The sequence below is a fragment of the Equus asinus genome, chromosome 19 (genome assembly GCF_041296235.1).
Source record: "Equus asinus isolate D_3611 breed Donkey chromosome 19, EquAss-T2T_v2, whole genome shotgun sequence".
Classification (NCBI taxonomy): domain Eukaryota; kingdom Metazoa; phylum Chordata; class Mammalia; order Perissodactyla; family Equidae; genus Equus; species Equus asinus.
Genome location: NC_091808.1, coordinates 12,804,956 through 12,832,151, shown reverse-complemented (window position 1 = coordinate 12,832,151; position 27,196 = coordinate 12,804,956). Strand labels below are relative to the sequence as shown.

Below are 27,196 nucleotides of genomic sequence, written 5' to 3'. Positions count from 1 at the left end.
GGTTCTGGAGCGGGGTTTCTCAACCTTAGCACTGTTGACATTTGGAGCTGGATAATTCCTTGTTGGGGTGGGGAGGGGCTGTCCTGTGCATTGTAGGATGTTGAGTAGCAGCTGGCCTCTACCCACTGGATGCCAGTGCACCCTTCCCCCAGTTGTGACAGTCAAAAATATATCTAGACATTGCAGTTGTCCCCTGGGGGAGCAGAACCACCCCCAGTTGAGAACCACTGTGCTAGAGAGTAACTTTATCATTATAATGCTAAGAAGGTAGTTCTGGATCAGAGATGGGTGTAGTATGCCCAGGGGGGCATTTGGAAATGTGTCTATGGGAGAGCTTTTTGGTTTCACAATGACAGGGGCGGGGGTGGCGAGGTTGGAATCATCATTCAGTACCTCAGACCTAGGAATGTTCCATGCCCTGCGTGTGCAGGACTGTCCTGTAGAAGGAGTAGAAACACAGTAACCTGTTGGTAGGTGATAGAAATATCTCCTTGGTGAGCTCCCCTCTTAAGCTATGACTCTCCTTTGCTAGTCATAGTTCCCCATGAGCATTTTGTGTTAGGTTTACTTATTTCACTGGAGGATGAAGCACCTCTGTCCTGCTCTTGCATAACATAACTTAATTCTTCTAGTGAATATTTATTCGTATGTAAGACTAAGTGCTGTGTGGTCTACAGAGATATCTGAGACATGAGCCTGCCTACAGCAAAGTTGCGGTACCAGCAATAAGCTAGAAATGACTTAAGAATTATATAAACGATAGGAAAACACAGGGGAGCATCACCTGATGAACCAGAGAAACAGAACCAGTAGGAGATCCATATTAAGAGATTCATTGCAAGGAGTTGGCCTGTGCAGTTGTGGGGGCTGAACCGGCAAGTCTGAAATCTGTAGGGCAGGCCTTCAGGAAGGGTGGGCTGGGCCTCTCAGGCATGTGCCGAAGCTGCTGTCCACAAGTGGAATTTCTTCTTTTTCAAGGAAGCCTCAGCTCCCTTAAGGCTAATCAGGCCCACCGAGGTTATCTAGGATAATCTCCCTTAAAGTCAGTTTGTTTTTGTTTTTGTTTTTGTTTTTGTTTTGAGGAAGATTAGCCCTGAGGTAACAGCTGCCAATCCTCTTTTTGCTGAGGAAGACTGGCCCTGAGCTAACATCCGTGCCCATCTTCCTCTGCTTTATATGTGGGATGCCTGCCACAGCATGGCTTGCCACAAGGTGCTGTGTCCGCACCCGGGATCTGAACCGGCGAACCCCAGGCCGCCAAAGCAGAATGTGTGCACTTAACTGCTGCACTACCGGGCCGGCCCTGGTTGTGGTTTTTAATCACATCTACCAAATGCCTTCACAGCACTTCGATTAGTGTTTGATTGAATAATTGGAGACTGTAGCCTAGACCAGCTGACAGATGAAAAAGACCAGTGTGCTTGGAGATTGAGTGTCTAAGGATCATATCATAAAGATGTGGTATTTGTTCTGGTCCTTGAAGAATGAGAGATTCTAGTAAGGAGGGATAAAGGAAATAAGCATTCTCCGGAGTGTGACTGTTAAAAATCAGTTGAACCAAACAATAACAGATGCCAAGACAGGTAAGTACAATTGGTGTTTACAGAGTGGCTGGTTGTTGCTATAGGACCTTTCTCTGAACCTCAGCAATCAGTTTCCTCATCTAAAAAATGGGTTGAATGCTTGTCATGACTGTACCCCCGGAATGGAATGAGATGATGTTTGAGGGTGTGTCTGGAATTAGTAAGCCCTCTGAATCCTAAGGTGTTTTACAGTGTTGGTGGTGGTGGTTGTGTTCGTGTGTGAAGTTCGTGTGGTGAAGAAACAACAAAAAAAAATGTTGGGCAGGTAAAACAGAGCCTGATTATCTTGGGCTTTGTCTAAAACTTGCATCTTTACTTTGGAAACAGAAAAAACATGGTATTTTCTTGAAGTTAGTTCCATGTGGATTAAAAGGAAATGAAAATGCAGCCGTACCCGATTATCACAAAGATGTGGTAGCCATTTACTCTGGTCCTAAGGCAGCTCACCATGTTTTATAGAAGTAGACCTCCTTTTTTTTTTTTTGAGGAAAGTTGGCCCTGAGCTAACATCTGTGCCTGTCTTCCTCTGCTTTATATGTGGGACACCTGCCACAGCATGGCTTGATAAGTGGCACACAGGTCCATGCCTGGGCTCTGAACTGGCAAACCCCAGGCCACTGAAGCAGAGCGTGTGAACTTAACCACAGTGCCACCAGGCCAACCCCATAAACCCTCTATTTTTGATGCTTGAGATATTGGGAGTGAAGGAAAGTCCTTTATTATAAATTTATTGAATACTTTGCCTAAATAGGGAAAGAGAGTTAAACCATTTCCAAGAAAATTGTTTCAAGTTTCTTAGGCAATGGCCGTTGTAGCCAATTGACTGTTACCAAAGAAAGTACAGAAAAGAGGCACTAAAGTGAGTACAGTTTGACAAACATTTTTTCCCTCTGAGCTCTGCTCTACGAACCAAGTTAATTTTGCTGGCAAGTTTCCCCCTAATTTTTAAAGTCATATGCATTTTGAAGGAAATTTAATCCATATGTTCCTGAGTCACTTATGCCCAAACCATTAAGATGTTATTTTGTAAATGTGATTTCATGTTTGAAGTCATTGTATTTTTAGGAGATTTTCCTTCTTCATAATGCTAAATTTTTCTTGGTTTGTTTTCTTGTTTTATTTAAACACACTGTATGTCATCTTAACACACATCCTGCGGTGAGACACAAAGGGGATCATGAAGCCAGAAGGAGGGGCTTGTCTGACACCTTTGAAGGAGCCAGTTTCTATTGGCAGAAGTTTACAAATGTTATCCCCCTTCCATTTTTTATGTTGTGTCCTGGGCTGCTTTAACCCTGGTCATATCCCACCCGAGCCCTCTCCTACCCCACTCCCCAAAAGGGTGCCCATGAAGACCAATAAGGAAAAGAGAAAAAGGGCAGATAATAGAACCAAATTGCCTCCTAGGATCTATTTCAATACTGCGCTATGTGATCCTTTTTTTCCAAAACTGAGTTAATTTTCCCCTTTTACGTACTGGCCTTGCCAGCTGGGAGGATTAAGGTGTTTCATAAAACGTCTACAAAAGCTGGAAGTAAAATTGAGTTTAGGAGCAGTCTACAGCTTCTCATTAGATGATGGTGTCTGCTCAGGGCTGAAGCTAATTGAAAAATGGTTTCATTTTTTGACTAAAATAAGCTTTTTTTAAAAAAAACTTCTGCCTCTTTCAAATCTCCTGATATGGACCAAGTTGTATCCACACATGAAGCATCCTGGTTTGTGTGTGTCTGTCCAGAAACATCTTTTGGCTGCAGAAGGGCACCACAGCAGCCTTATTTTTAGGGCGTGGTTGAGATTTGCTTTGTTCTGGCAGCACGTGTAGTATTGAACTGAACATGCTCAGAGACATTTACCACCTGGAGGAACAAAGATTTAAGCAGTTAAAACTTTGCTTCTCATCTCTTTGAGCTTATGAAATGCTTTCCCTTTTTTTTTTTTTTTTTTTTAATTTGTCCTCAAAAGTACCCTGAAGGCCAGGGTTTCTGGTTTTTGGTTGGTTGTTTTTTCATGAGGAAATTGAGGCTCGGAGAGGTTACTTTCTTAGATATTTTACAAGGTGATTGAGGCTGTTGGTGTGGGCCTCCAACCCCTCTAGACTGTAAACTCCATGAGGGTGGATGTCCCATCCATCATGGGGGGACATTTGAGGACTTTTGTGGGCTTTTACTTTTGGAAGCTCCACCCCATGTCATTTCAAATATATTAAAACATATGCAATTTCATCATAGTATATAAATATATATTTAAGTAAATGAATGTGCATATGATATATATGAGTTGAGTTAAATGGTTGATATGGTACATTTCATAAGCATTTAAACGTTTATTATGTTTCAATTTTATAGTTTCTTATTCACTTAGGAGCCAATTAATTATTTTGAGGTCTCAAACATTTTCACAGGCCTTTGGAAAACTTATAATTCCTGAGCACTGTTCCTCCAGTGGATGAAGTTACCCCCGGCTCTTTATTCACTCGTGTATCCCTCACACCTATCACAGAGCCCAGGGAAGTGCTTAATAAATATTTGTTGGATGAGTGACTGAGCAACAGAAGGAGTAAAGGAATTAACAAATGAGTGAACACCTAGTAAGTGGTAAAGTCTGATGTTAAAGCGCATGTAAATGCCTTAGTGGCTTAAGGTAGTCCTCCCTTACCTGTGGTTTCAGTTACCCTTGGCCAACCGTGTCCAAAAATGTTAAATAGAAAATTCCAGAAAAAATTCAGAAGTTTTAAATTGCGCACCATTCTGAGTAGCATGATGAAATCCCTTGCTGTCCCTCCCTGGACAAGAATCATCCCATTGTCCAGCATGTCCAAGCTGTATTCACTACCTGCCCATTAGTCACTTAGTGGCCGTCTCAGTTATCAGATCGACTGTCAGATTGACTGTCGCGGTGTTGCAGTGCTTGTGGTTCAAGTCACCCTTACTTTCCTTAGTCATGGCCCCAAAGCGCAAGAGTAGTGATGCTGGCAATTCGGATATGCTAAAGAGAAGCAGTGAAGTTCTTCCTTTAAGTGAAGAGGTGAAAGTACTCGACTTCATAAGAAAAGAAAATCGTATGCTGAAGTTTCTAAGGTCTACACTAACTTTATTATAGTATATTGTTACAATTATTTTATTTTATTATTAGTTATTGTTAATCTCTTACTGTGCCTAATTTATAAATTAAGCTGTATCATAGGTATGTATGTATAGGAGAAATCATAGTATATACAGGGTTCGGTACTATCCTCAGTTTCAGGCATCCAGTGGGAGTCTTGGAACGTATCCTCTGTAAATCAGGAGGGTCTACCATATTTCTTTTACATTGCCATCATGGTAGACCCGAAAGGACATCCCCCAAATTATTTAAAATATGTCCTTTGTAATTTCTCTCATGTTCTTTTCCAAGTCAGTTTTCTCCTCTATTACAACTAAGGCACAAGAAAGAATAGACTACAGGTGACTTGACTTCTCGTAGCTCTTATGAAGCAGTAGCCACTTTAGGGTCATAATTAATTTTTTTCTCTCTATTGAATCGCTATAGTTTATTTGCTTTGCCTTATGAGTATGAGAGAAGCATGGCTATTATTAATATTCAGATGTTTCTTGACAAAATCAAAGAGGTGTTTTTTGCCTGTCTGGTTTCTTTTGGTTTATTTATTTAGAATTCTAAGTGTTTGATCTTAGGTATTTGTCATGCAATATCTGTGTTTTCATGAGATGTGACTTTTTTTAATCCAAAGGTGAATCTTTGTGGTCTTTCTACAAAGCTCTAGGATTTGGTAGCAAGTGCCCTGTTGAACATGATGGAAAGATAGAGAGAGAACTGCCTCCTTATGAAAGAAAGAAATGCAGAGAGACTAAATCAGAGGAAAGGGGAGAGAGAGATGAGGATTACCTAAGGGAAAGAACCATCCTTTTCTTCCTCAGCCCTGATTGTACCCCTAGAAATGTGAATCTACACTTTCCTTATGTAAATGGACACTGGGAGTGTTTGCTCCTCTTGGTTCATCTGGCTCCCAGGGCCTATACATGAGGCCATGATGGACCTCACTGGATGGCTCCAGGGTAGACTTGGGCTAAACTCAGAAATCTTCACTGTCCCTTGATGGCCTGAGTCTCTGGGTCAAAGCAGGAGTTGGAAATGGTAGAACGTGCCCTCCATCCATGAAAATTCTTTGGGATTCCATCATTCAACAAATACTCATTGGCCACCTGCACTAGGAACTCCACAGTCACCAGGACATACTTGTCCCTGGAGTCCAGAGGTTGGTCTGTTCACATTCGAATCAAGCTCTCACTCCTTGGGGTGCCTTTCTTGAAGTATATTTGAAATGGCTTTGGTTTTTATTTCTCATGTTTTGGTGAGATTATATGTGTGTGCACAACTGACCTTTTGTATTCAAAACACAGATCCTTCTGTTTATAAACTGAAGACAGGGGAAGGAAACCTGTAGCATAAAAATTGGGCGTATAAAACTGCATTTTCTCTGCTATATTATTTTTCTGAATTTCGTTTTACATCTCTTGGTAGACCTGGACTTCAAAATAGAGAGAGGCAGAACTGGAGTCTGTGTTGTCACCTCTGGCACAATCCATCCTCCCTGGATGTCCAACCTAGGGACTCATGTTTACTTTCAGTATTTCCTTTTTGCAGTGTATATATTATTTTTTTGGTTGTCCTTAAATGATCTTTTTCTAAATTCATAGACCATTTAATTTGTGGCAGGAATCCCAAAGTATATTCCCCCTAGAGAAGGAACATGATTTGTCTGGCATCAATTTAAGGAAATAATTACTCAAGAAAATTGTGTGAGATGTTTTCTTGTGCTAGAGATGTTGGTGACCACAAAGTTGGTGCCAGAGGAGAGACCTCTGACCTCGTTGTCTAAAGAAGTTGGGAAGGTAGTATTTTCATTTTCCCTTTTCCACTCTGCTTCCTTATCCTTTGCCATTTACTGTTCGAAGATTGGTATTTATTTACTTAGAGCCAAGCTTCATTGCCCTAGGAGTGTTTCCAAGAGCAGCTCCTGGATGTAACCTCTCATATTTACTCTTTCTTCCCTGCCCAATCCCCTTGAGCAGGAATTTTTCTAAGATTTTGTATTTGAGTTGTTTTCTTTTTATAGAAGAAGATAAGTTAGACCAACAGTAAACAAGTCTGAAAGTTCTACACATTGTCATCCTTGGAAATGCCAGGTCTTCATTATCATTGTTGTTATTATTTTAAGGAGTGATAACCAAATGAGAGGAACTTTGACCTGCTTCATTCACTGACAGAATTGCGCTTGCTGATATCTCCCTCGCAGCAGTTCTGTGAGCCCCAGAACAAGTCTAGGGCCAATAAATAAGAGTGTTCCATCCTAAAATTGTAGTTCTGACTGTTGGTCCTCCTAACTGCCCGCTTCTGAGAGTCCCCTTTTTGTTCCTGTGGACTAGTTGGTAGCAGAATGGCTACCTCTCTTCTGATGGACTCGAGGGTTTGGGGGAAGAGGCCCAGACTGCCTCCCACCCTTTCCACACTCTTGTGTTTCACAGGCCTTGACAGATGTCTTGTCTATTTCTCATCCAGGATTCCTTGTACACAGCACTGGGCGTAACAATTTAAGTAAATAGTTAGGATAGTGATCCTTCTTTGCCAAACACTCAAAGTTCTAAGAATACTTTGCTGTCAAATATAGGTCTGAAATTTGGTTTGGGCCACTTGCTCACTGTTGAACCAGGTGGGAGGAGAAGTCAGTTGAGGAACACAGAATTCTTTGATGTAAGGTTAACTGCCTACCAACTGCACGTTTGAGTATTTGTGGCCTGACTTCAAAGAGAAGCCACTGTTCTGACAGAGTCGGGTTATGTGTTACATGAGTAAGACTGACAATGCCTGGTGGCCAGCTGAGCCGCTGGAGTGACCCCTTTACTTGAAACCTTGTTGGAGCACGTATATCGTTCAATGCACTGAATTGTAGGCACGTCACTGTAGTCAGTGAGAATGAGGAGAGCTGGGTTCTGAAGTTATCACAGCCAGCTGAGGGACCTTGGGTAAATTTCTTAACTTTTCTCAACTCTGTTTCAGCATCTGTAAGACAAGGGGATGTCTAGGTAATCTCCGAGGTCTAGCTAGCTTTAGAAATTCTGTATAGCATTAATAGTGGTTTTATTGCACAGGTTTCATGGATGTGAATATATGTACTCATTTAAACCCTACATTTATGTTCATCTTAGGCTTAAATAAGCTTCTCAAGAGAAGAAACTGTACCTTACTCATCCTTATATCCCCTCGGTCTAGACTAGAGCCTGACACACACAAAAAGTGTTTTCAATTATAATGTTGGTTATGTTAATTAAGAAAAGGGGAGAGATGCTAAAATTAAAGATAGTCTCAGGGGCCGGCCCGGTGGCTCAGCGGTTAAGTGCACACGTTCCGCTTCGGCAGCCTGGGGTTCGCCGGTTCGGCTCCTAGCTGAGGACATGGCACCACTTGGCAAGCCATGCTGTGGTTGGCGTCCCACATATAAAGTAGTGGAAGATGGGCATGGATGTTAGCTGAGGGCCTGTCCTCCTCAGCAAAAAGAGGAGGATTGACAACAGTTAGCTCAGGGCTAATCTTCCTCAAAATAAAGAAAGAAAGAAAGAATAAAGATAGTCTCAGAAAACTTGGTGGAATTAGAAATTACAAGTACTAAACCAAACTAAAGGAGAGGTTGGAGAGATGAAAGTGAGAACATCAGCTGTGCTCTCCCCAGGGCTGTTACTGATAAGGCAAACTCCCTTTTGTCCATATTTGTTAGAAAATTGCTTCAGATGCTGCACGTCCAGTGCCTAACGCCACATCTGACACTTAGTAAACACACAGTATGTTAGCTGTTACTAGGAGGAAGAAGGTGAGTTTTCCAGTTAACAGAGGATTGTCAAACCAGGTGGATCATCACTGAATAGAACTGAAATTTGAGAACGTACATACTTTCCATCAAATTTTCACAACTTAACATTTGACTCAGAGGATCATGCCACACACAGGTGGTTGTCCACCCACGGACACCTGTTCTCTGGCCACAGTGGTATGGTTAGGCTGAGCAAGGACTTTGACTCCCCAGTTGTGTGAGTGTTGCTTTTTTGAGTCCTAAGTATCCAGGTGGTAACTTCTGTAAGGTTTCTTGTTCATTAAATGAAGATGTACGGAAGAGACATCTGATTATGTGATTCTTCCAGTTCGGATGAAAAATAAATAGGAGTTTACCCCTGAAAGTGATTTGCATAGGGGTTTCCAGTACACTCTGTAGGGTCTGGTCCCCATCACTAAGGACAAGTGGATACCTGTCTACCTGTCTACAGCATGAGAGGTGATGATCCATTGGGAGCTGAGGGCGTCCTTGCGTGATTGGAGATCACTCCAGTTAAGGTACTTAGCTGTGCTAGCCTCAGGCACATCCTGGGTGTCGCAGTGCTCCCTGTACCATTTTTAGGCCGTGCATCTCTTCTAGACTGTGCTCCGTGGCACAGATGAGGCCCAGCTCCACTGCACTAGTGGGCCTATATGGACCAGCAGCAGTGCCAGGTGCCCCACCTTACTCACTGCAGTGACAAAGTGGAGGGCATCGGGAGGATCAGGACTCTTGGTGGTGGCAATTGTGTTTTTCAAGCCACCAGCTATTCCTTCCCTTTAGTCAGCAGTTCCATTTCTAACATGAAATCTTTCAGATCTGAGCTCTGATAGAGTCTCCCAAGGTTGAACGTGGTGGCAGGATAATAAAAGAGAATAAAGAGAAACCCTTTTTGACAGGACCATGTAGAAAACTGTGGAGTAGATGCCCTTAAACCCCCAACTCAAGGACATTTTGCTGGCGTTCCTTAGAGTAGTCATCCCAGTGAGGAAGGACCCCTCCTCCTAGAGGGAGCCACTGCTGGATTTTCCTGGTCCTTTCTCATTTCCCCTTGGGTGGCTCGGAAGCCACACCAGTCCTACCTGCTCTACAGAAAATGTTGTCGGTCCTCTTCATGAAAGGGGGCAGTTTGGTGTGGAACAGGGAAGTCTGTTTGGATGCAAAGACCCTGCTCAAACTGTTGTCCAATGCAGAGGGCATAGAAACGCATTTACTTCGACGTAAAGAAGAAACCCTTGAAAATCTATTGGGCTTAGGATTTTCAACAGTCATCTTTACATGAATTCCTTAAGTATTGCCCTGTATAACTGGCATATTAAAAGTTATGGTGATGCTTATAGAAACTGCATGTTATTTAGAAAAGAGTTGAAAAGAGAGAGTACACATAAGCAAGCTTCCGTCATTGCTCATAGGAAGCAAGAACTGACAGTGTCCCCCTTTGGGCTCAGTGAGTGCATCTGGCTGCGGGAGTATGCTGAATGGGGCCTGGGTGTTTTATTCTGTATCTAGGTATTTTCTAGAGAAAATACAAGGGAGCAGTCCCACTCGTGGTCCCAGTTTAAAATAGCCAGTCCTCCTGTCCCCATTGGCAGAACAGTACCCATCTGGTCATAAGTCCCGATGCTTTTGTTTGCAGACTAAGTGCAGTGTGGATTGGAGCAGGGATGAAGTCCCCCAAGTCTTTGGCACCAGGGACACTGTGAACGTGTGACAGCACAGGCTGCTCTCCCCGCAAACATAGCTCCCAGGCAGGGCCTGCAGGGACAGCACGGGTGTGGAGCTACTGTCCATCGTCACTTGGGTCCTCTGGCTGCACCGGATCATAGCCCCCAACCCCCAGCAACTGAAACACCACTAGACAAAGAGGGAACAAAAAAGCCAGTGACTTCCTAAGTCCGAAGCAGACAGACTGACGCTGCTTTAACATGCAGCAGCATCAGGGGCAACGTTCCCAAACAGTGATGATTTGTTGTAAATTACCCCCCACAACCTCTCCCCTACTCTCTCCCTTTGAGCTTTGCATCATCGCTGTGTCAAAAACTTGCTTCCACACACTAATGCAGAATGTGCTCAGTTAGGCTGAGTACTGCTCCCACCTTTAGCTCCTCTAGAACAGTCATTTCCCTGAGAGCAAGTGAAAAGAAACCAGTCTGAATTCACATATCCTGTTAACTGTCTCATTATGGGGGGGGCAGGGGGGCGGGGAGAGGGTGGGAGTACATCACCTGGTGCCTAGGTGTTGTTCACACACCCTGCAGGCACAAAGGACTGTGGTGGGCCTACTGCGGCCTGTCTGCAGTAGGACCCCATCCTGGGGCACGGAGGTGACGATAAGCTGCATTGACCACAACGCTGTTCCCGTGACTTTTTTTCCACTTGGTGGTATCACACATATAAAGTAGCAACTTCATTTATTCTGCAACCTGCCCTTTAAAGAGGTGTTATCTTTTTCTAAGAGGCCCCAAACCGACAGAGTGATGGGGAGAGGCCTCATGTTTGGTCCAAGACACAGGCTCCAAGTGCGGTGATAAAGCTGGCCTGACAAATCGGGCTCAGAAAACAAGCCACTGCTCTCGTGAGGCTCCTGATTCATGGAAAAGGGACCTTTGTGGTCACTTAGTTCTGCGCCTTTCTTTTCAAAATGAGGAACTTGAGGCGCAGAGAGGTGAAGGACCGTCACTAGACCTTGCGTCTCTAGTTTCTCAGTTTGGATTCTTGTGTGCCCTTCAGCTTACCACCCCCTTTCTGTTTTGTTTTGCATTCAGTATGGTCTTGCCTTCATGACTGCCTCCTCTTTTTCTCTGTAAACATTAATATGAAATATATTTGCTTTGCTTTTCGGCCTTGCCTGCCCCCTGTGTGTTCAAAATAGCTGGATGGAATTCATGAGAATGTTATGTCTTCAGATGTTTATAATCCAAAAGAATCCCTTATGGTTTTTTATAATAAAACGACTTGGATGTCGGTGTTTTATGTTGGGAAGGCAAGCCAAGTTCACAATGCGGCAATTACAATGCAATGCATTATGTATAATTTGTAGCGCACCCCAGGAGCGATGGTAAACCGTGAAATGCCGGCTGGCCCCACAGCATAATTAGCAGGATCAAACGCTGCCCAGAGAGAAGCACAGTAATTGTCGTCCGAGGTCAGTAAAAGTAAGAGAAAGTTCTGATAAAAGCAGTACACCCCAAATTATATAAAAAGCAGCCCCTATATCAGGCTGCAGAGTTGTCAAGAGCCTTCATTGCTAATTGAAGAAACCTTTTGAGGTTTAACAGCTCATAAATTCACACTGGGAATGCCCATTGTTCTGAGGTTATAAGTCTTGTCTTTGAAATTGAACAGTTGTACTTTTATATTGCATTCCTCCAAGAGTACCATTGTAAACATGAAGGGTTTGCACTTTAACTTAAATTTGAACATTGTGGTTTTGAAAGAGTTCACCACATCAAAGGGAGGCCATTTGGACATGTTTTGTAAATTCTTTTTTCTATAGTATTTAAAGCTACAAATGACTCAGAGAAGTATGTTCTATTTAGATCAGTCGTGTTGGTATAGTGTCCTCGCTGGGGCTTTTACTGCCCTTATTTTTTTTTACCTTAAGAGAAGTGTTTGGAAACAGGTCCAAGCCTCTTACGAAATTAGTTGCCCTTAATCTGCTATTGTCAGATCCATAGAAACAATGCTGGAAATGCTGTTACACTTGGTCCAAACAGCTGCAAATTTTGTGCCTTTTCATGGTCATCTTTTTTTTTTTCTTAACTCAAAATATCCACTGTATCAACTTGCAATTTCTTCTTTATCCATGTAACAATTATGGCCCCTCCCCTACCCTCATAGCCTCTCATTTGAAAAAAGCCACTGGTATTTTGCTGAGCTGCTGGTTAAAGTGAAGAAAGGTTGATGGTGAGGGGAGAGCTGTGGGTGCTGGTTTTCAAAGCAATATGGTGGAGTATAAAGAACACAGCTTCAGTCCAGCCCCTGGGTGTCCAGGTGTATGAGACCTCAGGAAATCACACACCTTCCTTGAACCTTACTTTGTCTATCGGTAAAATGAGGGCAGTAGTCACTACTCTGCACTTCGCTCCCTCCCTCCCATTCCTGCTTCATTCATTTATTTATTCATCCCTGGGGAGAGAAGGTGAACACAAACCATCACTGTTCTTGCCCCTACAGAGCTCACCACGTAATGAGGATGCACATTACTGAAATAGAGTCAGGATAATTACTAACTGTGGCGTCATACGCTTTGAAGCAAGGGGACATGATCCTGTGAGAGCTTAGGGCAAAGAGGGGATGAAGTCACTTTCCTGAGGGTATGGTGTTTGAGCTGAGAGCTGGAGGAGGGATAACTGGTGAGTTGGAGTTGAGAGAGGACAGGCTTACTGGGCAGGGTATAAATTTTGGTCATTGTTCTTAAATAAAAGGAGACCCCTGGAAGGGTTTAGACAGAGGATAAAGTTGATGAGAGGTGTGATTCTGAAAAGCTCTTGCGCTACTGTGTGGAAAATGGCTGGTAGGAAGACCAGAGAAAATGCCAGGAGTTCATGGAGAGCACTGGTCCAGGCTCACGAAACAGGTGGCTCAGGCAGGTTGGTGACAGGGCAGATGGAAAGGAATGGATGAGTTTAGGAAATGTTCGGGTTAAAATGACAGAGTTTGGTGATAGGTTGGAGGGAGGGTGAGGAAGATGACTAGGGTGACTCTAGGGTCTGGGCGTGTGTGACTGTCATCCGGGAATAAGGCAGCCTGGAAGGGGGGTTGTTAGTGTATTCATGGGTGCCACTTACCCTTGATTACTTTGGGCCAGGCATTTGATAACTCTGGATGTATCCAATGAAAATTATATATGCTAGTGATTTGATGCCCCCATCATCCATTTAAAAACCCGTGTAGAAGTTCTGTATGTGTACAAGTTTAACAATTGGAAACTTTATAGTATTCCTTTATCTTTAGAGTTTCTTTCTTAAAGCTATAGATGGGCCTTTCAGTACTAGCTTTTAAACTGGGCACAGCACACACTTAGATCTTTCCAAAGATGCTCAGAAAGCAACATATTCCTCCCCGTTATCTAAATCATCAGTTGTCTGAGAAAGTCTAATTCTAGTTTCCTCACTTGGAATTTAATGTTCAGAAGTTTAATTCTGAGGTCTCCTTTCTGTTCAGAAAGTAAGTTTTATTTTACTAGAAATTAACAGACATAAGAATAAGTCATTTTTCTTGTTATTGAATATCTCTCCATAGCATGGACCATTTTCAAATCATTTCTGAGCAATTCTAGGTCAGTTTGAGGCAGGTGGGGACAGGCTGTTTCAAGGGGTTGAAACAGTCTGAGAAAGCCCACAGGTCTTCCTGAGGGTGGGAGGGCTTGTTTATTAGAGATGTTTCAGTCACAGGGCTGTGTGTGTGTAAGTTAACATGCGTACTTGTGCCCAGGCACTAGCATGCACACACATAAATACACATACTCTCTCTCTCTAATGGATTAGAACTGGATGTGGATGGGGGTGAGTTAATCAGACCTAAAAGAACATACAAAAAGGAGCAGTTAGGCTCCGGGTTAGGTTGAATACCATCAAACACAGAAACAGACATGTCTTTAAAATGACCATCATGCTTCTAGGATAGTTTATCACGTCACAGAAATTCACCACCCTCACAATTCTGAGCTAACTCTGACCCACATAAGGAATTTCTCGGCTCTGAGGTGCAAAGAGCAAGGCTCCTGCTTGTTTGTGTATTTCTCCAGATGGCCTCTCACTGCCCCTTATCTCCCGAGCTTATCCACTCTGAGGGATAGAAGGCTGGGTCGCCCTCACCTTCCAAGTTATCAGGGCCTTTGTGGAGGGGCCCACCCCAGTTCCTTAAACCACCAGATGCTGCCATTCGAAATTCACAGCTTTCACACTTTGGACAAGTGTGTCATTCTTTTTCCACTTTTTTCCACCTCCTCCTTCTCTTGCCTGTTTTTTTTTTTTTTTTAACCCAGCAAGTGCACATCTGGCCGCAGTCCTTGTGTTGCTTTATTTTCTTGTGGTGGGATTGGGCTGGTGCTTCTCGAGATGCCCTCAGCCTGCCCCTGCTGATTCGAGCACCTCAAGACTAGCCGTGACGCACTCGCCTTGCAGGTTTTTCTCAGAACAGTTTATCTTCCTCTCATTGCGTCTGCGCAAGAAGGACGCCAAGCTGCTTTCAGCTTTCACCAGACCTTTGAGCCATGATGTTCTCCTTGGCCACTAAAATCTCAGGGACAGTTTCCTGGGTCAGGGATTGTTTTTGTAATTATGTGTTGACATCCCTATCTCTAGACTTGTAGTTACGCACTAAGCAGGCTTACGATATTTGAAAAGTAGAAATAATTTGAATTTTTAAATCTGTAAGACAGTATTCAGCTTACATATACGTAATATATCTCATATCTCAGGCTGTTTCTAGCTATTGAAAATTCTCTAAAGTATCCGGAAGCCCAGAGCCCAGGCAAACTTCATGAATTTCATAAAGAAAACAAATAGGCTGAATTGTATCCTAAAGCCTGTGGATTTGTCACCTCCCCTTACCTGTTCCTCACTCATTTATGGCTCAGGATTTGGGAGCTGGTTAGTGGCCGTGGTCAGGAATCAAGATTCCTGGGCTTTGAAATTCCTTCCCTGCCACTATTTATCTACATTTCTCTCGTCTAGCCCCACCATCGTGGCCTGGTCCTCCGGTCCCCCTCTCTGCCCAGCCCTGATGGCATGTTATTTGGATCTTTGTTTATTCATCAAAAATTTATGATGCAGCCACCATGTACAGGCACCTGGGATCCAGAGGTGAATCACTTTGTTGCTAAGACAAGGTGAGCCACACGGGGCCCGTTTCATCTCCTCTAATGTTGTGACTAATAGAATCTCCAGGGCGATACCATCGCTGTATTTGTTTTGCCCTTCAGAGAGCTGGGTTGCATTGGTATTTTGCTTTTAAAATCCACATCACCCAGGATTGAGCATAGCACAACCTGGGAAACCACCAGAGTCTCTGGCTCATGGAAAATGTGACAAAAGACTTACTTGTCCAAAACCAAATGCTGTGCTGGTGCTGATGGTTGACACCAAGCAGAATCCCAGAATATAACATGGTCATCCTCGGATCCAGGGTTCTCAGGGTGGGGGTGGCAGTGTCAGACTCCCTCTAGGGGCTTGTGAAACATGCAGATTCCTAGGTCCCACCACATTCCTCGATCTGGGATCTCCCAAGTTAGAACCTAGAATCTGCCTGTCACCAAGCTCCCTCATGTGAGAGTTTGGGAATCGCTGTTCTAGATCAAGTATCTGGTCTTTAGTGCTTTGACATATCATGTTTTTTGCAGAACTGTGACATCGAAGCATTGGGTAGTGTGGGGCCTGATAATGTAACTCATGTTATTTGCTGCTAGTCAGTCCAGCCACTAGGGGCCAGCCGTCCTACTACAGACCCCACAGCCTCATTTGTCCTGACACATGGTGACCTGCAAGGTTGTCCGCTGTGACTGGGACTTGACCCCTGAGTGGTCGCTCTCCACAGAAGTTTCCAATCTAAGTTTCTTTATCCCTTTCCAGAGTTCTGCTACTGACTTTCCATCTTTTTTTCCCTTATTCCTTGATTTCTTGGGATGTTTACTTATATATTTTTTCATACCCAAAGGTTAAAAGGTATTTTCAGAAGGTTGAGGTTTCTGAGGGAAATATTGGCTAATTCCAAATGGTCTGTAATTTCAAAGGTCAATGAAAACATTATCTTGGGCCTTTGTTTAAAAGAGCTGGAAATCAGGCTGTCTCTGATTTTAAACTCAAGTCAAAGGGAGTGAGCAAAAAATGAAACAGGTCTAAATGTCCTCAAAAATGCTTCTCCATGCCTCTGTCAGAACAGGGGATTTGAGAGCCTGGGAAAAAGGCAGTGGAGTTGAGGATTTTGATATTTCTGAGTGGAGGACCTACCTGCCTGCATGAAAGAGGGTGGACTATGCAACTGGCATTTTATCCCTTGGAGGGAGGGAGCTGCGGTCCCAGGCAGTTATGAGCCCACTGCTTTGGGCAGGGCCTCACCCACCAGGAAGCACATCCGTGCATCCCTCAGGTCTCTGGGGGTCTGCCCAGCAGCAGAGACAGCCAGAACCTGCTGAACCACCAGTTACCAAGCTGCCGACTTCAGACACTTTCATGGTCTCTCTGAGCCTGGACCGACCAGGACAGCAGCAACTAAGACTCTGGGGTCAGATGCTAAGAAATTAAAAACGTTCTCCAGGGAGGAACCACTGGTGCTGGAGACCTTTGCAGATTTCCAGGACTCGGAATACTCCATTTATAAGTCCTGGTCCTGCACATTAGCCCGTTGCGGGGCTAGAGAAGTCCCTGAGTCAAACCGTGATCTGACTGTCCTTAGACAGCTGTCCACTGTGAGCCACTGCATCAGGCACAGACAAAATGAGCACGGGATGGCTCTCCTTTGTCCCACTTCCGCCCTCCTGACATTCTGCTGGGGTGGTACAAGAAGGGGCAGAAGGAAGGAGGATTGAGGGGAAGTATAAGTGGGGGTTTGGGTGAAAATGTGATCCAGTAAGCAGAACACTTTGATTAGGTTTAAAAAAAAACATTTTTAGTATTACTGCATCCACGATGGTCTTATTCCCACAGATTGTGTCTGTATCTCTTCTAATTTGGAGTTAGAGTGATACAGATCATTCCGGTAAAAGCACTCAGCTATGCAAAGCAGTATGCACAATAGCAAGAATAAATTCTGAGTTAGAACTGGTTAAAATATCTGCATCCACATCCATATCCCTAACCACATCTCTATCTCTCTCCCAGTGCCTTGTCAGTCTCCTCTGTTCTGGAAGAAATCTGATATTACTTAGAAACTGCTAGATGCCAGCAAATAATCCCCGGGTTTCAGACCATCTAGACAATAAACAACTCCATAATATTCAGTGCAGCAGCTTCTGTAGAGCCCATCTGTTTCAAAATAACCCTAATTCTGCTTACAATGCGGAATGCTTTGTTGACTGGAATTTGTCCTCGTTTTCTTCAGTAGATTCAGTGTCATAGGCCTCTGGTTCCACCTGCTGGCAAGTGTAAAAGCTAGACTGAAACCCAGGGTTGGTATTTTCAGTTGAAAGAAAAATCTGAGCTGTAGCTTAGTGGTTCTCAAAAGCTAGTGTACATTGGAATCACCTGGGAGCTCATTAAAAATACAGTGGCCTAGGCTCCACGCCAAGCCTGCTGAATCGGAGCCTCTCTCAGACAGCTCTCCTGGTGATTCATACACTCACAGCAGTGTTAGAGAACCACTTCACCTGGAATTCAGGCACCTGGAGCCCAGAGGAAGGATGGGATGGCCCCTCTGTAGCCCACTCATTCTCAGACAGAGGAAGTGACAAAGGCTGCTTGAGGTCCCACTCCTACCTCTTCTAGTTTATCCTGGTAACTCTTGGTGGTGAGGGTCAAAGCTTTCTTCCCTTGGAACTCATCAAGAGAGTTTAAAAGTGGACGAGGAGCCTGGCAAACACTACGTGAGTGAGTGTTCAGGGTTACATCCCCAGTGATCAGTTTTGCTGATGGCATGAACCAAGCCCTGATGTGTTGTGATGATGTGATGATGTGATATGCTAGAAGGGCACTTCACCTCTGTGGTCTTCTTCCCCAAAACGCATGGCCTCAGTCTAATCAAGAAAAACATCAGATGAACCAAAGTGAGGGACATTCCGTAGGCTATGTGGCTTGTACCCCTCAAGACAGTCAAGGTCACGGGAAACAAGAAAAGACTGAGAAACTGCCACAGACCAGAGGAGACTAAATGTACTGCTGGATCCTGGCACAGAAAAAGGAAATGAGTGGAAGAACTGGTGAAATCCAAATGAAGTCTAGAATTTACTAATAGTAATAGTAATGTACCCATCACTGTAGATGGTTTCTTAGTTTGACAAATATACCTTGATAGTGTAAGATGTTAGCATCAGGGGAATTGAATTGTCTGTTTTAGCTGACAACTTTTCTGTAAATCTAACATTATTCCAAAAGAAAAAGCTGATTAAATGTGGGGATGGGGTGGGGTGGGCAGTGAATTAGACTGAATGAGTTGGAGGATACTGCCAAGGAGCACAGAGTGGCCACTTCTCTGCTCAGTGGCCAGAAGTCAGGGCCAGGCTGGCTGACAGGGCAGGCATTGTTCTCCGGAGTAGCCGCCAGGCCGCAGACATAGAGGCAGCAGGTTGCTGGTGCGGCCCATTTGCACTCTCTCATGTGTAGGCCAGCCAACCCTGATGTCTCACTGGGAACCAAACAGTTGTGGGATCTTGCGCCTCTGTGCAGAGGTCTGAAATGTCTACTCCAGCCCCCTTGTTGCACAGATGAGGTGCCTGAGGCCCAGGGATGAGAAGCAACTTGTCCAGGGTCCTGGTGGAGCCAGGATGTGAAGTGTGTTCACATCTGGTGAAGTGTGTTCCTTTTCCACAATGTTTCTCAGTGACTTGATGCTTCATTTGCAGCAGAGTCAGCTGAGTGCTCATTACAATGCAGTTTCCTGGGCTCTAGCACCATTTAATGCATAAGAATCTCTGGCAGTGAGATCTGGTAATCTGCATTTTTAACAAGTTCTCCATCATTATGCACACTACAGTTTGAGGACTGCTGCAGCAAATTGGGCAACTGTCCAGTTCGTGTATCTCCAAGACTATCTGGCTTTGCCCAGACCTCTTGCATTTGAGCTACTGAAGGGCTGGGACCTCAGCTCTGACTCCTGCCTTCACTGACCAGTTGCTTGCTGTTCTGTGGAAACCGTGGTCATGGGGCTGGGGCTGCTAAAAGCCAGGAAGGGGAGAATTTGGCCACAGCGACTCTTTCAGGATGAATGCCATAGCAAGTGGCAAGCAGCAGGGCCAGAACCGACATGTCTCAGAGGAGGCAATTTTCTGTCTTTTTGAGGTCAACTTATTATAGTTTAAATACCCTCTTACCCACCATTCTCAACTTTTTCTAAATAATGAAATTAAAACTTACTCAAAGACAACCCAAGATCACGAAGCAAGAGGAAGTTGGCAATGGGACTTGTATCCAGGCTCTGAGGAGGCCACTAGAAATTCCTTCCTGCCGGTCCTTCCCCAGCATGGCCCCACCTTAACATCGCAGTGGTGAGCTGCCTCCGCCCAAGAGATGAAGGCCAGAGGGTGGAGCTAACAAAGGGCCTGAGGAGTCCAGAGACTAGAGCAGGTAGCCATTTGGACATAGGCAATCCTTTAAGGCCTGAGGGTCTGCAGAGTGGAGTCCAGCAAAGATGCAGGCTGGGTGGGCAGCACAGAGCAGCTGCCCTCACAGTGCGGGTCCTGCCAAGGCCTGTCTGCAGGTGGGTTTGGAATCTCAATCAGAAACACTAGGAGGGGGAGGGCAAAAGGGTGATTAAGCTCACATGTGAGGGGATGGACTGTAATTAGTTTCCGGGTGGTGAACATGATGTAATCTACACAGAATTCAAAATATATTATGATGTACATCGGAAAATAAATAAATGGGAAAAAAATTAAAAATAAATAAATAAATTTTACAAAAGAAAAGAAACACCAGGAGAGACCAGGGACTGCAGCTGCCCCTCCTCAATGAGTCAGACATGTTGGCCCTGGAGCTTCTAAGAGGAATGTGGGATTTTAATATTCCGAAGGGCTTTCATCCTTTTTCTAGCATTGTCCATACTCCCGTATGTATGATTTTGATCAGAACTCCCTCCCTCCCCACAATAACTTCCTTCTTCTACCTTCACTTCTCTTTTTTCTAATAGGAAGTATGTTCTCAAATCTGTGCCTCAGGACAAGGCCCACGTCCGGTTTCTGTCTGTCGTCCCAGCCAAGCCCGTCAGGCCCCTCACACGTATGAAGCAATGAGAATACACAAGCGAACGGCATCCTCTGCCCTCAGGGAGCCCTGTGTCTAGTTTTCCAGGAGTTTTCATAAATTTGTTCAGTGAATAAACATAAATACAGTCCCAAGCATATGGAACAGGGAAGGATATTCTTGGAGATAGTCGACCTCTTTCAACTTCCAGAATCAGCTGATATGATGGGTAAACTGAGGCACCTCCAGATTGCTGACCCAAGGACACTCTGTTTTAGATCAAGGAAAATATTAAACACCCTAAGGCATCATTAAAGTATGTAAAAGATATTTGAAAATCATTCCTAGTGTCATTAAAATCCCTCTTGGTAAAATGCTAAGGTGGTGACAGAATTCTCAAAGGATTTAAGACGGGTTGACTTAACAAATAGAAAAAGTTCTTAAGTATTAAAATCCACGTCCATTTGTTTAAAAAAAAAAAAAGCTTCATGTTACAGTGATTTCTCTGTACGGACACTCTGCTCCTCAGCCTCTTTCCTTCCTTGCTGCCCCTCCAGCACAGTGAGGTAGAAGGCACATTGAGAACTATTTCTGTCAAAGTTATAGACTGTTCTGTTTAAAAAATACTTGATAGTTAACTACCAATGCTGACTTTTGCAGCTGAGCCTTTGGCTAAAACATATACCTTGTCAAGGGAGATCTTAATCCTAGATACTTTCAGTTATCAAAAAAATCTTAGTATTTGCAGTGCGCTGTATCGAAGGCAGAGCGTGAATTGTTCGGGCTGCTTTTTAAAACAGATCCTGTCTCCAAATCACAATTAAGGCAATAATACTGTTCAGGTTTACTGATTCTGGCTCGGGATTAAGGCAGACGACTAATACACCTCATGTCTGAAGCAGAGTAGAAAGGGATCCAGGATTGAATCTTGATTCAGCCACTGACCAGTTGGGTAGCCATGGCAAGTTACTTGAAACCTTTAAGCCTCAATTCCTTGTCTGTAAAATAGACAAGGAAATTCTACTTGGAAGAATTGGTAGAATAAAAACCACATATAAGAGTATGGGTGAATCTCACAAACGTAATGTAAAATGAAGCCACTCACAAAGGGTACATATTGTATGAATCGATTTATGGACAGAAATAGACAAAACGAATCTACACTGTTAGAAGTCAGGAAGTGGGTACTCTTGGGTGTAGGGGTAGTGACTGGAAGAGGGCACTTGGGAGCTTATGAGTGCTGGAAATATTCTGTATTTTGATCTGGATGTTGGCCCCACACGTTCAGTTCATGAAAATTAATCAAGTTGTACACTTTTTAAAAAGGAGAGGAGAGTGAGTAGGGTGAGCATATAACAACGGCCCAGCGAACGTTCACTGTCTCGCTCTCGACTTTCTCTTTCTGTTCTAGAGGTCAGTTCATACATTGTCTATATTGCAAGGAACGCTGGACCTGACATAGTAGACCCAATATTCTAGGTTACTCGAATTACTAACGGGATTATAGCCTGTTGATTTTAAATCAGTCATGGCCATTCAAGGTCCCCAAAATTAACCAACCAGAATAAGGAGAAAAGTACAATGGGTAAAGTAGCAGCTGGATTGATCTCCGTTTCAAAGCTTCCCATTTTCAGATGCCAGATATTGTTTCAGAACTAAGAAATCCCCACTGTCACTGACTTGATTGGTTGAGGAGTAGAAATGTGAATTTTTCTCTCTCAAGTTACATCTAAATGTTACCTTTCTTGTAAACCATAATGAAACTTACATAGCTGTGAAACTTAGGACGTTGTAGGTGAATTTCAAACTATTTTTAAAGAGATAGATAGGTAGATCATTATAATTAGTGATTCAAAAAGTAAAGTGGTCTTATTGTCCTTAAGCACCTTCCCTTTTCAAAGACGGTCTTGCTTAATTGTTAGACTTGGGGTTTCTTCCCGGCCTTTTGGTCTCTGTCAGTAAATGACTTAGCAGCCATCCTTTCCGAAGGCATTTTGGAAGCTTTATAATTCATGGAATTCTAGTAAAGTAACATTTTTGAAAGAGAGAATGTGGGTCCCATGCTGCTGCCCTCATTTGACAATAGAAATCCCAGAGAACACTGGTGATTTATTTAGAGGTTTCCTGGTTTAAAAAAAAAAATTTTAAGTGATTGCCTCTTTAGCCCCCTAATTTAAGGGAAAGATCTGCCCTCCTGCGACTTCACTTGAGTATAATTTCACTGACTGGTATAAAGTGCTCATCAGATCGTGGGCAGGATCCATGAATACCGGCAAATTCAACATCTCTATTTACGGGGATGGTGAGCAGTGGGGAAAATGGCCATCAACTCATGGCATTCTTTTTAGCAATTCTGATCTGGATGAAATTGCTTCTCTTCCCTTAGATGTAAAAAGCGGTGGTGCTGCATTATACATAAGGATAGAGAACTGAAAATTTTTCCATCAAGAACCACGAATAAATAAATCTTATGATCTCACTCCTGGTGCCATAATTGAGCTAAATCGTCTTAAACTGGGCACTGTTCCTGAGGTTCTTTGAAGCACGCTCACTGTTTCTTTGAGTAAAATTGAGGGCTGACCCCCATTTACAGAAACACAGAGGCAAGGCTCATAAATACTAATATTCTGTACCAGATTCATCAGAGCAGGGCCATTTCACTGAGACCTGTAGACGTCCAGTGCATGATTTAACTCAGCGGAGAAAAGAAGGTCTTGGCTGGGTTCTCCAGCTTTCCCAATGACTGGAAGGCTCCTCCATTTGACAAAAGCGTGCTGCCAACTGGAGGTTGTTAATTACCTTCTTTGTATCTAGTTCTTAGAAGACAAATAGTTAGTAAGCAGCAACGCCACATGTTGTACAAAACACTGCCAAATGGTCTTCAAACAGAATTGGACTCTATCTTTTAAGAAGTTACTGCTTTTGTCATTTTATTTTCTATCTATCTATACAGAGTTGGTTAGTGATACTAACAAGTAGACATTTAACACATGATTCATGATGATGTTAGAGATTAAAAATCATGACATCCAGTTCTCGTCAGGCATTTACTGCGCACGTGGCACTCAGCTAAGCATGTCATATGCATCGTCTCTTCTTATCTTCTCAACAGTCCAGCAAAGGAGCTATTCTTACCATTCCCATTTTATAGATGAGGAAACTAAGACCAAGTGAAGGTACCCAGCTTGCTCAAGGATGTGTAGCTGAAAAGTGGCGAAGTCAGGATTTAATCCCAGGTCATCAAATTCAGGTGTCGTGGAAAGAACCCTGGCAGTCACCATCGTCAGTAGCCTCCCCTCACAAGTGAACCAGCTCAGGCCTGCGGAAATGAAGGCTCACCTGGGCCAGGTGCTCCCTCTGGTTCCAGGCAGAGCTGGGAAGCCATCTCCTGGGTCCCTACCAACATATTTCTGTTACAGCCCTGAGGACCTCGTCTCTTTTTACCACCCAGCTGAGGCCTGTCCAGATCTTTCCTTTTGAAAACACATTTCTAAGACCCTTTGAGAAATGTCTGTGGAGGATCCTGGAGGCTGTGGGGAGAAGTAATAGGTCATGTGACACAAGTGGAAAATATAGAAGCAGTTTAAAAAATAAATGAAAAGGTGGAGAACTGGAAGACAGAGCTGAGCTGAAACTGAGGAGAGCAGCCAGCAGGCCTTGTCCACAATGTGGCACTTACCCAAAGCTCACATGTGACAAACAGTCTGGATAGGTGGCTGACAGCAAATGTGTAGTTGTCTTTGAAATATTAAAGATTAATTTACATTTGGAAACTTGCCCCCAAAATTAACTATGGGGATTAAAACCAGTACAGTGTTTAAGCCTGAAATGAAGCAATTAAGTCATTCTTCAGACAGGGTGGCTTTGATATTATCAGAAACACTGAATTTGAAGAATTCAAAATACCCATAAAATCAGGCCCGTTTACAAATCGAGCATTGTTGTTATAGTTGTCATGTTGTTATATCCAGGGTCTTTCTGGTGGTCCTAGAAAGCTGAACCACTCTAGTGGGCAGTGGGATATAAGGGGACCCAATGTGGGAACTGTGTAGTCATGTCTGTGCCAACAGCAGAGTTCCATGGAGCTGAGGGCTTAGGCTAGATCTTCTGCTTTTTCTGTTTTCAAATAGCAGTGAGCTTCCCACATATCCACGAAGAAAAGGGACACTGCATTTGGCAGGAGGGTAGGGATGGTGAAAGAGTCTGATGCTTAACACTCTTTAGAGAAGTGGCAGGGCAGGGTTGTGGAAAGAACCAGAACTGCAGTCAGAAGACCTAGGGTCAAGTTTTCCTTCCCCTCATGCTAGCTTTGTGACCTTTGGTGTGTCCCTAACACTCTCTGAGCCTCAGTTCCCTTATCTGTAAAATTGGGATCATAAAATTGGGAGTAAAAGCTAATAGACATAGGGGCACCTTAGCAAGGCTCTGTCAGCAAAAGAGTGATTATTGTACCTTTCTTGATATGACATTTCTACTTCAACATGTGGCATTTTTCAGTTGGCCAAGCCCTGGTTCTCTTCCAATGCCCTGTGAATGGGTCCAGAGAGCTTTTGTGCTGGCTGCTCATTTGGAGGGCTGGGCCCCAGGAACCTTCACAGTCTGCCTCTTCTAATTCCTCCCTGCCTTTTGTGGAAACGTTCATTCTCAGCCTTTTTCTTTTGGACGCTGTGATTCCCTTTGGGAGTCTGAGCACTCTTTCAGCATCCATGGGCTTGTGTCCTGTGGCCTGGCGTCAACATGCCACGTTGAGCTCGCTTCTGACTCTGCCCACAGCTTGTCCCAACAGTTCACTGCCCAGCTGGAACAGAGTGTCACATACTGGCCTGTGCTCCTAAGTGCAATTAAGAATAGTCTTGTTGTTAAAAACAACTGTGAAAGGAAAAGCAGGATTTGGATCTCATCATATAAAACAATTTTAAGCAACAAACTATTGGTAATTGGATTCATGAGTTTCTCTGTAATTTCAAAGCATTTACCACTTTGAACAAAGAGACATTCCTTTACAAGTATATATGACAAAAGCCATATCCAATAAAACTTTTAATCTTATAGTGTTCATAAAAGCTTTATGGTGAAAGTCGTATAAGGCTATAATATGTTTGAACATCATCTTTAATGAAAGTTGATAAATTGACATATATTTCACAGTATCATAAAAACCTTGAAGTAGAGTTTACCCAGCAGGAGTGAGTGTGGGGCTGGCCTTCCCAGTTCACGTTAGAGTGTACTAGTCAGGAAAGGTTACAGGGCATTCATGAAGGGTCATTTTCCCATGGTCTCAAAAGGAAAGGAAAACCAGATATGAATAAGCATTGGGCCCTCCATCACACTGGGGAAACAAAAACATTAAAAGGGTTTACCTTTTGACTGCCTTTTTTTAATTTCTCATTGTCTAACAACTGAAATTCTGGTTGTGGGTTGAGTGGACTGACTCTTAGTTTCACACTGCTTTCTCTAACATCCTTTCATTACAGTCTTAACAACTGTCATGTCGATATATCCCCTGTAAACATCTTTGACAAGGTACCACATTTGGAGAGCTAGCAGGAAGGATCAGCTGTTCACCTGTTTTCCCTCCTGGCTCAAAACCCCTTGCCCACCCACCCTTCCCAGCTTGGCCCCTGCTTCCAGAGTATTTGACTCCCCAAATCAATTGTGTCAGAACCTCAATGGGCAATGTTGACTGTAGTTGTCTGGCTGTAATGTGTACCTTTGGAAGTGATATGCAGGTGCCACTGAGTCAAGCTCATATGTTTCTTGAATAGCTACTGTGTGTCCAGTACTGTACCAGATACTGGGGAGCAGAGAGAAGTGTCAGAGTGGTTCCCTGCCATTTTAGAGCTTATGATCTTGGTCGGAGAGAGAAGAGGTATGAACAAATGGTTGCCCTATCTTTCAGGATGTGGTGACTATTGCATAAGAACTACCAAGAAGAAGGTGCTAGAAACTGAAGAGCTTGACTTGGGAGAGAGTTCTTCCATCAGGGGTGGCCAGAAGGCAGTGCAATTTGATGGGGGCATTGGAACATGAGTAAGACTCGGTTAACGTAGGTGTTGGGAGAGGGCCTTTCAGGGCAAGATAACAGGGTTAGCAGAGACACAGAAGTGGAAAGGTACCATCTTTTTTGGTCCACCTGCTTAAAAGTAAACCTGCTGCATGCCTGTACCTGTCAGTGATGCCCTGCATGGCTTCCTCCTGGAGGATATTCAACCTCTTTCATTAGATTTAGGTTGCTGGTTCCTTGAGGTCGAGGACGGTCTCTTTTTATTTGTTTTTTATACCCCACAATGCCTGAAAGAGTGTTTTTTATGTAGTGATTAAAAGGCTATATCATTGTAAACTATATTTTTGGTATGTTTGCAGCCCCAAGAAATCCTTTTCAGTAAAGATTTCCATAGTCGTTCATATGACCTTCAAAACTTATGTCTGCATTTTTGACTGCCTGGCCGGATATTGTTCATTATGGTGATGCAGCCCCTCCCTTGTGGTCCATGATGCCCAATGGGTGCTTGTATGTTTCAAGCAGGTGTGATTCCCACTGGCCAGGAGGTGTGGGAGGCAGCAGGTTAGAGGAAAGAAAAGGGAGCAGGACCCGAAGGCTGATCCAGAGAAACCAACCAACATGCTCTGTGGGGAGGTTAGAGATAGTGAGAAGTTATTTCTGGGCATGAAAAAATAAACGAAGCTCTTGAGACATTATAGAAGTTAAATGATGCAAATTATGGAGCATGGTGGAAAAAAATTAAAATAGGAGGATTGTCAAGAAGCTTCAGAATGAGTCAAATTAGATTTGTGGACTGGACCATACTAAAAATATTTACTTGATGTTGAAATTTAGTATTGACAGCTAAAGTTGAAATATGTTTGTTATGTTTCTGTTTCGTGTTAAAATAAAGATGACACCCAAGTCATTGGGT

The 27,196-nt window shown here is 43.6% G+C and overlaps 1 protein-coding gene across 7 annotated transcripts in view; it reads left to right on the top strand.

The window, feature by feature from the left end:
- Nucleotides 1-27,196, top strand: part of RHBDD1 (rhomboid domain containing 1) — a 157,940-nt gene that overhangs the window by 119,716 nt on the left and 11,028 nt on the right. Inside the window, exon 7 of one of the 7 annotated variants that reach the window (XM_070489628.1) lies at nt 11,486-11,585. The exons of the other annotated variants lie outside the window; for them this stretch is intronic. Within the exon in view, the coding sequence (XP_070345729.1) occupies nt 11,486-11,514 (29 nt within the window). The 3' untranslated portion in view covers nt 11,515-11,585. Of the gene's footprint in view, nt 1-11,485; nt 11,586-27,196 lie in introns of those variants that run through there. 7 annotated transcript variants of the gene reach the window in all.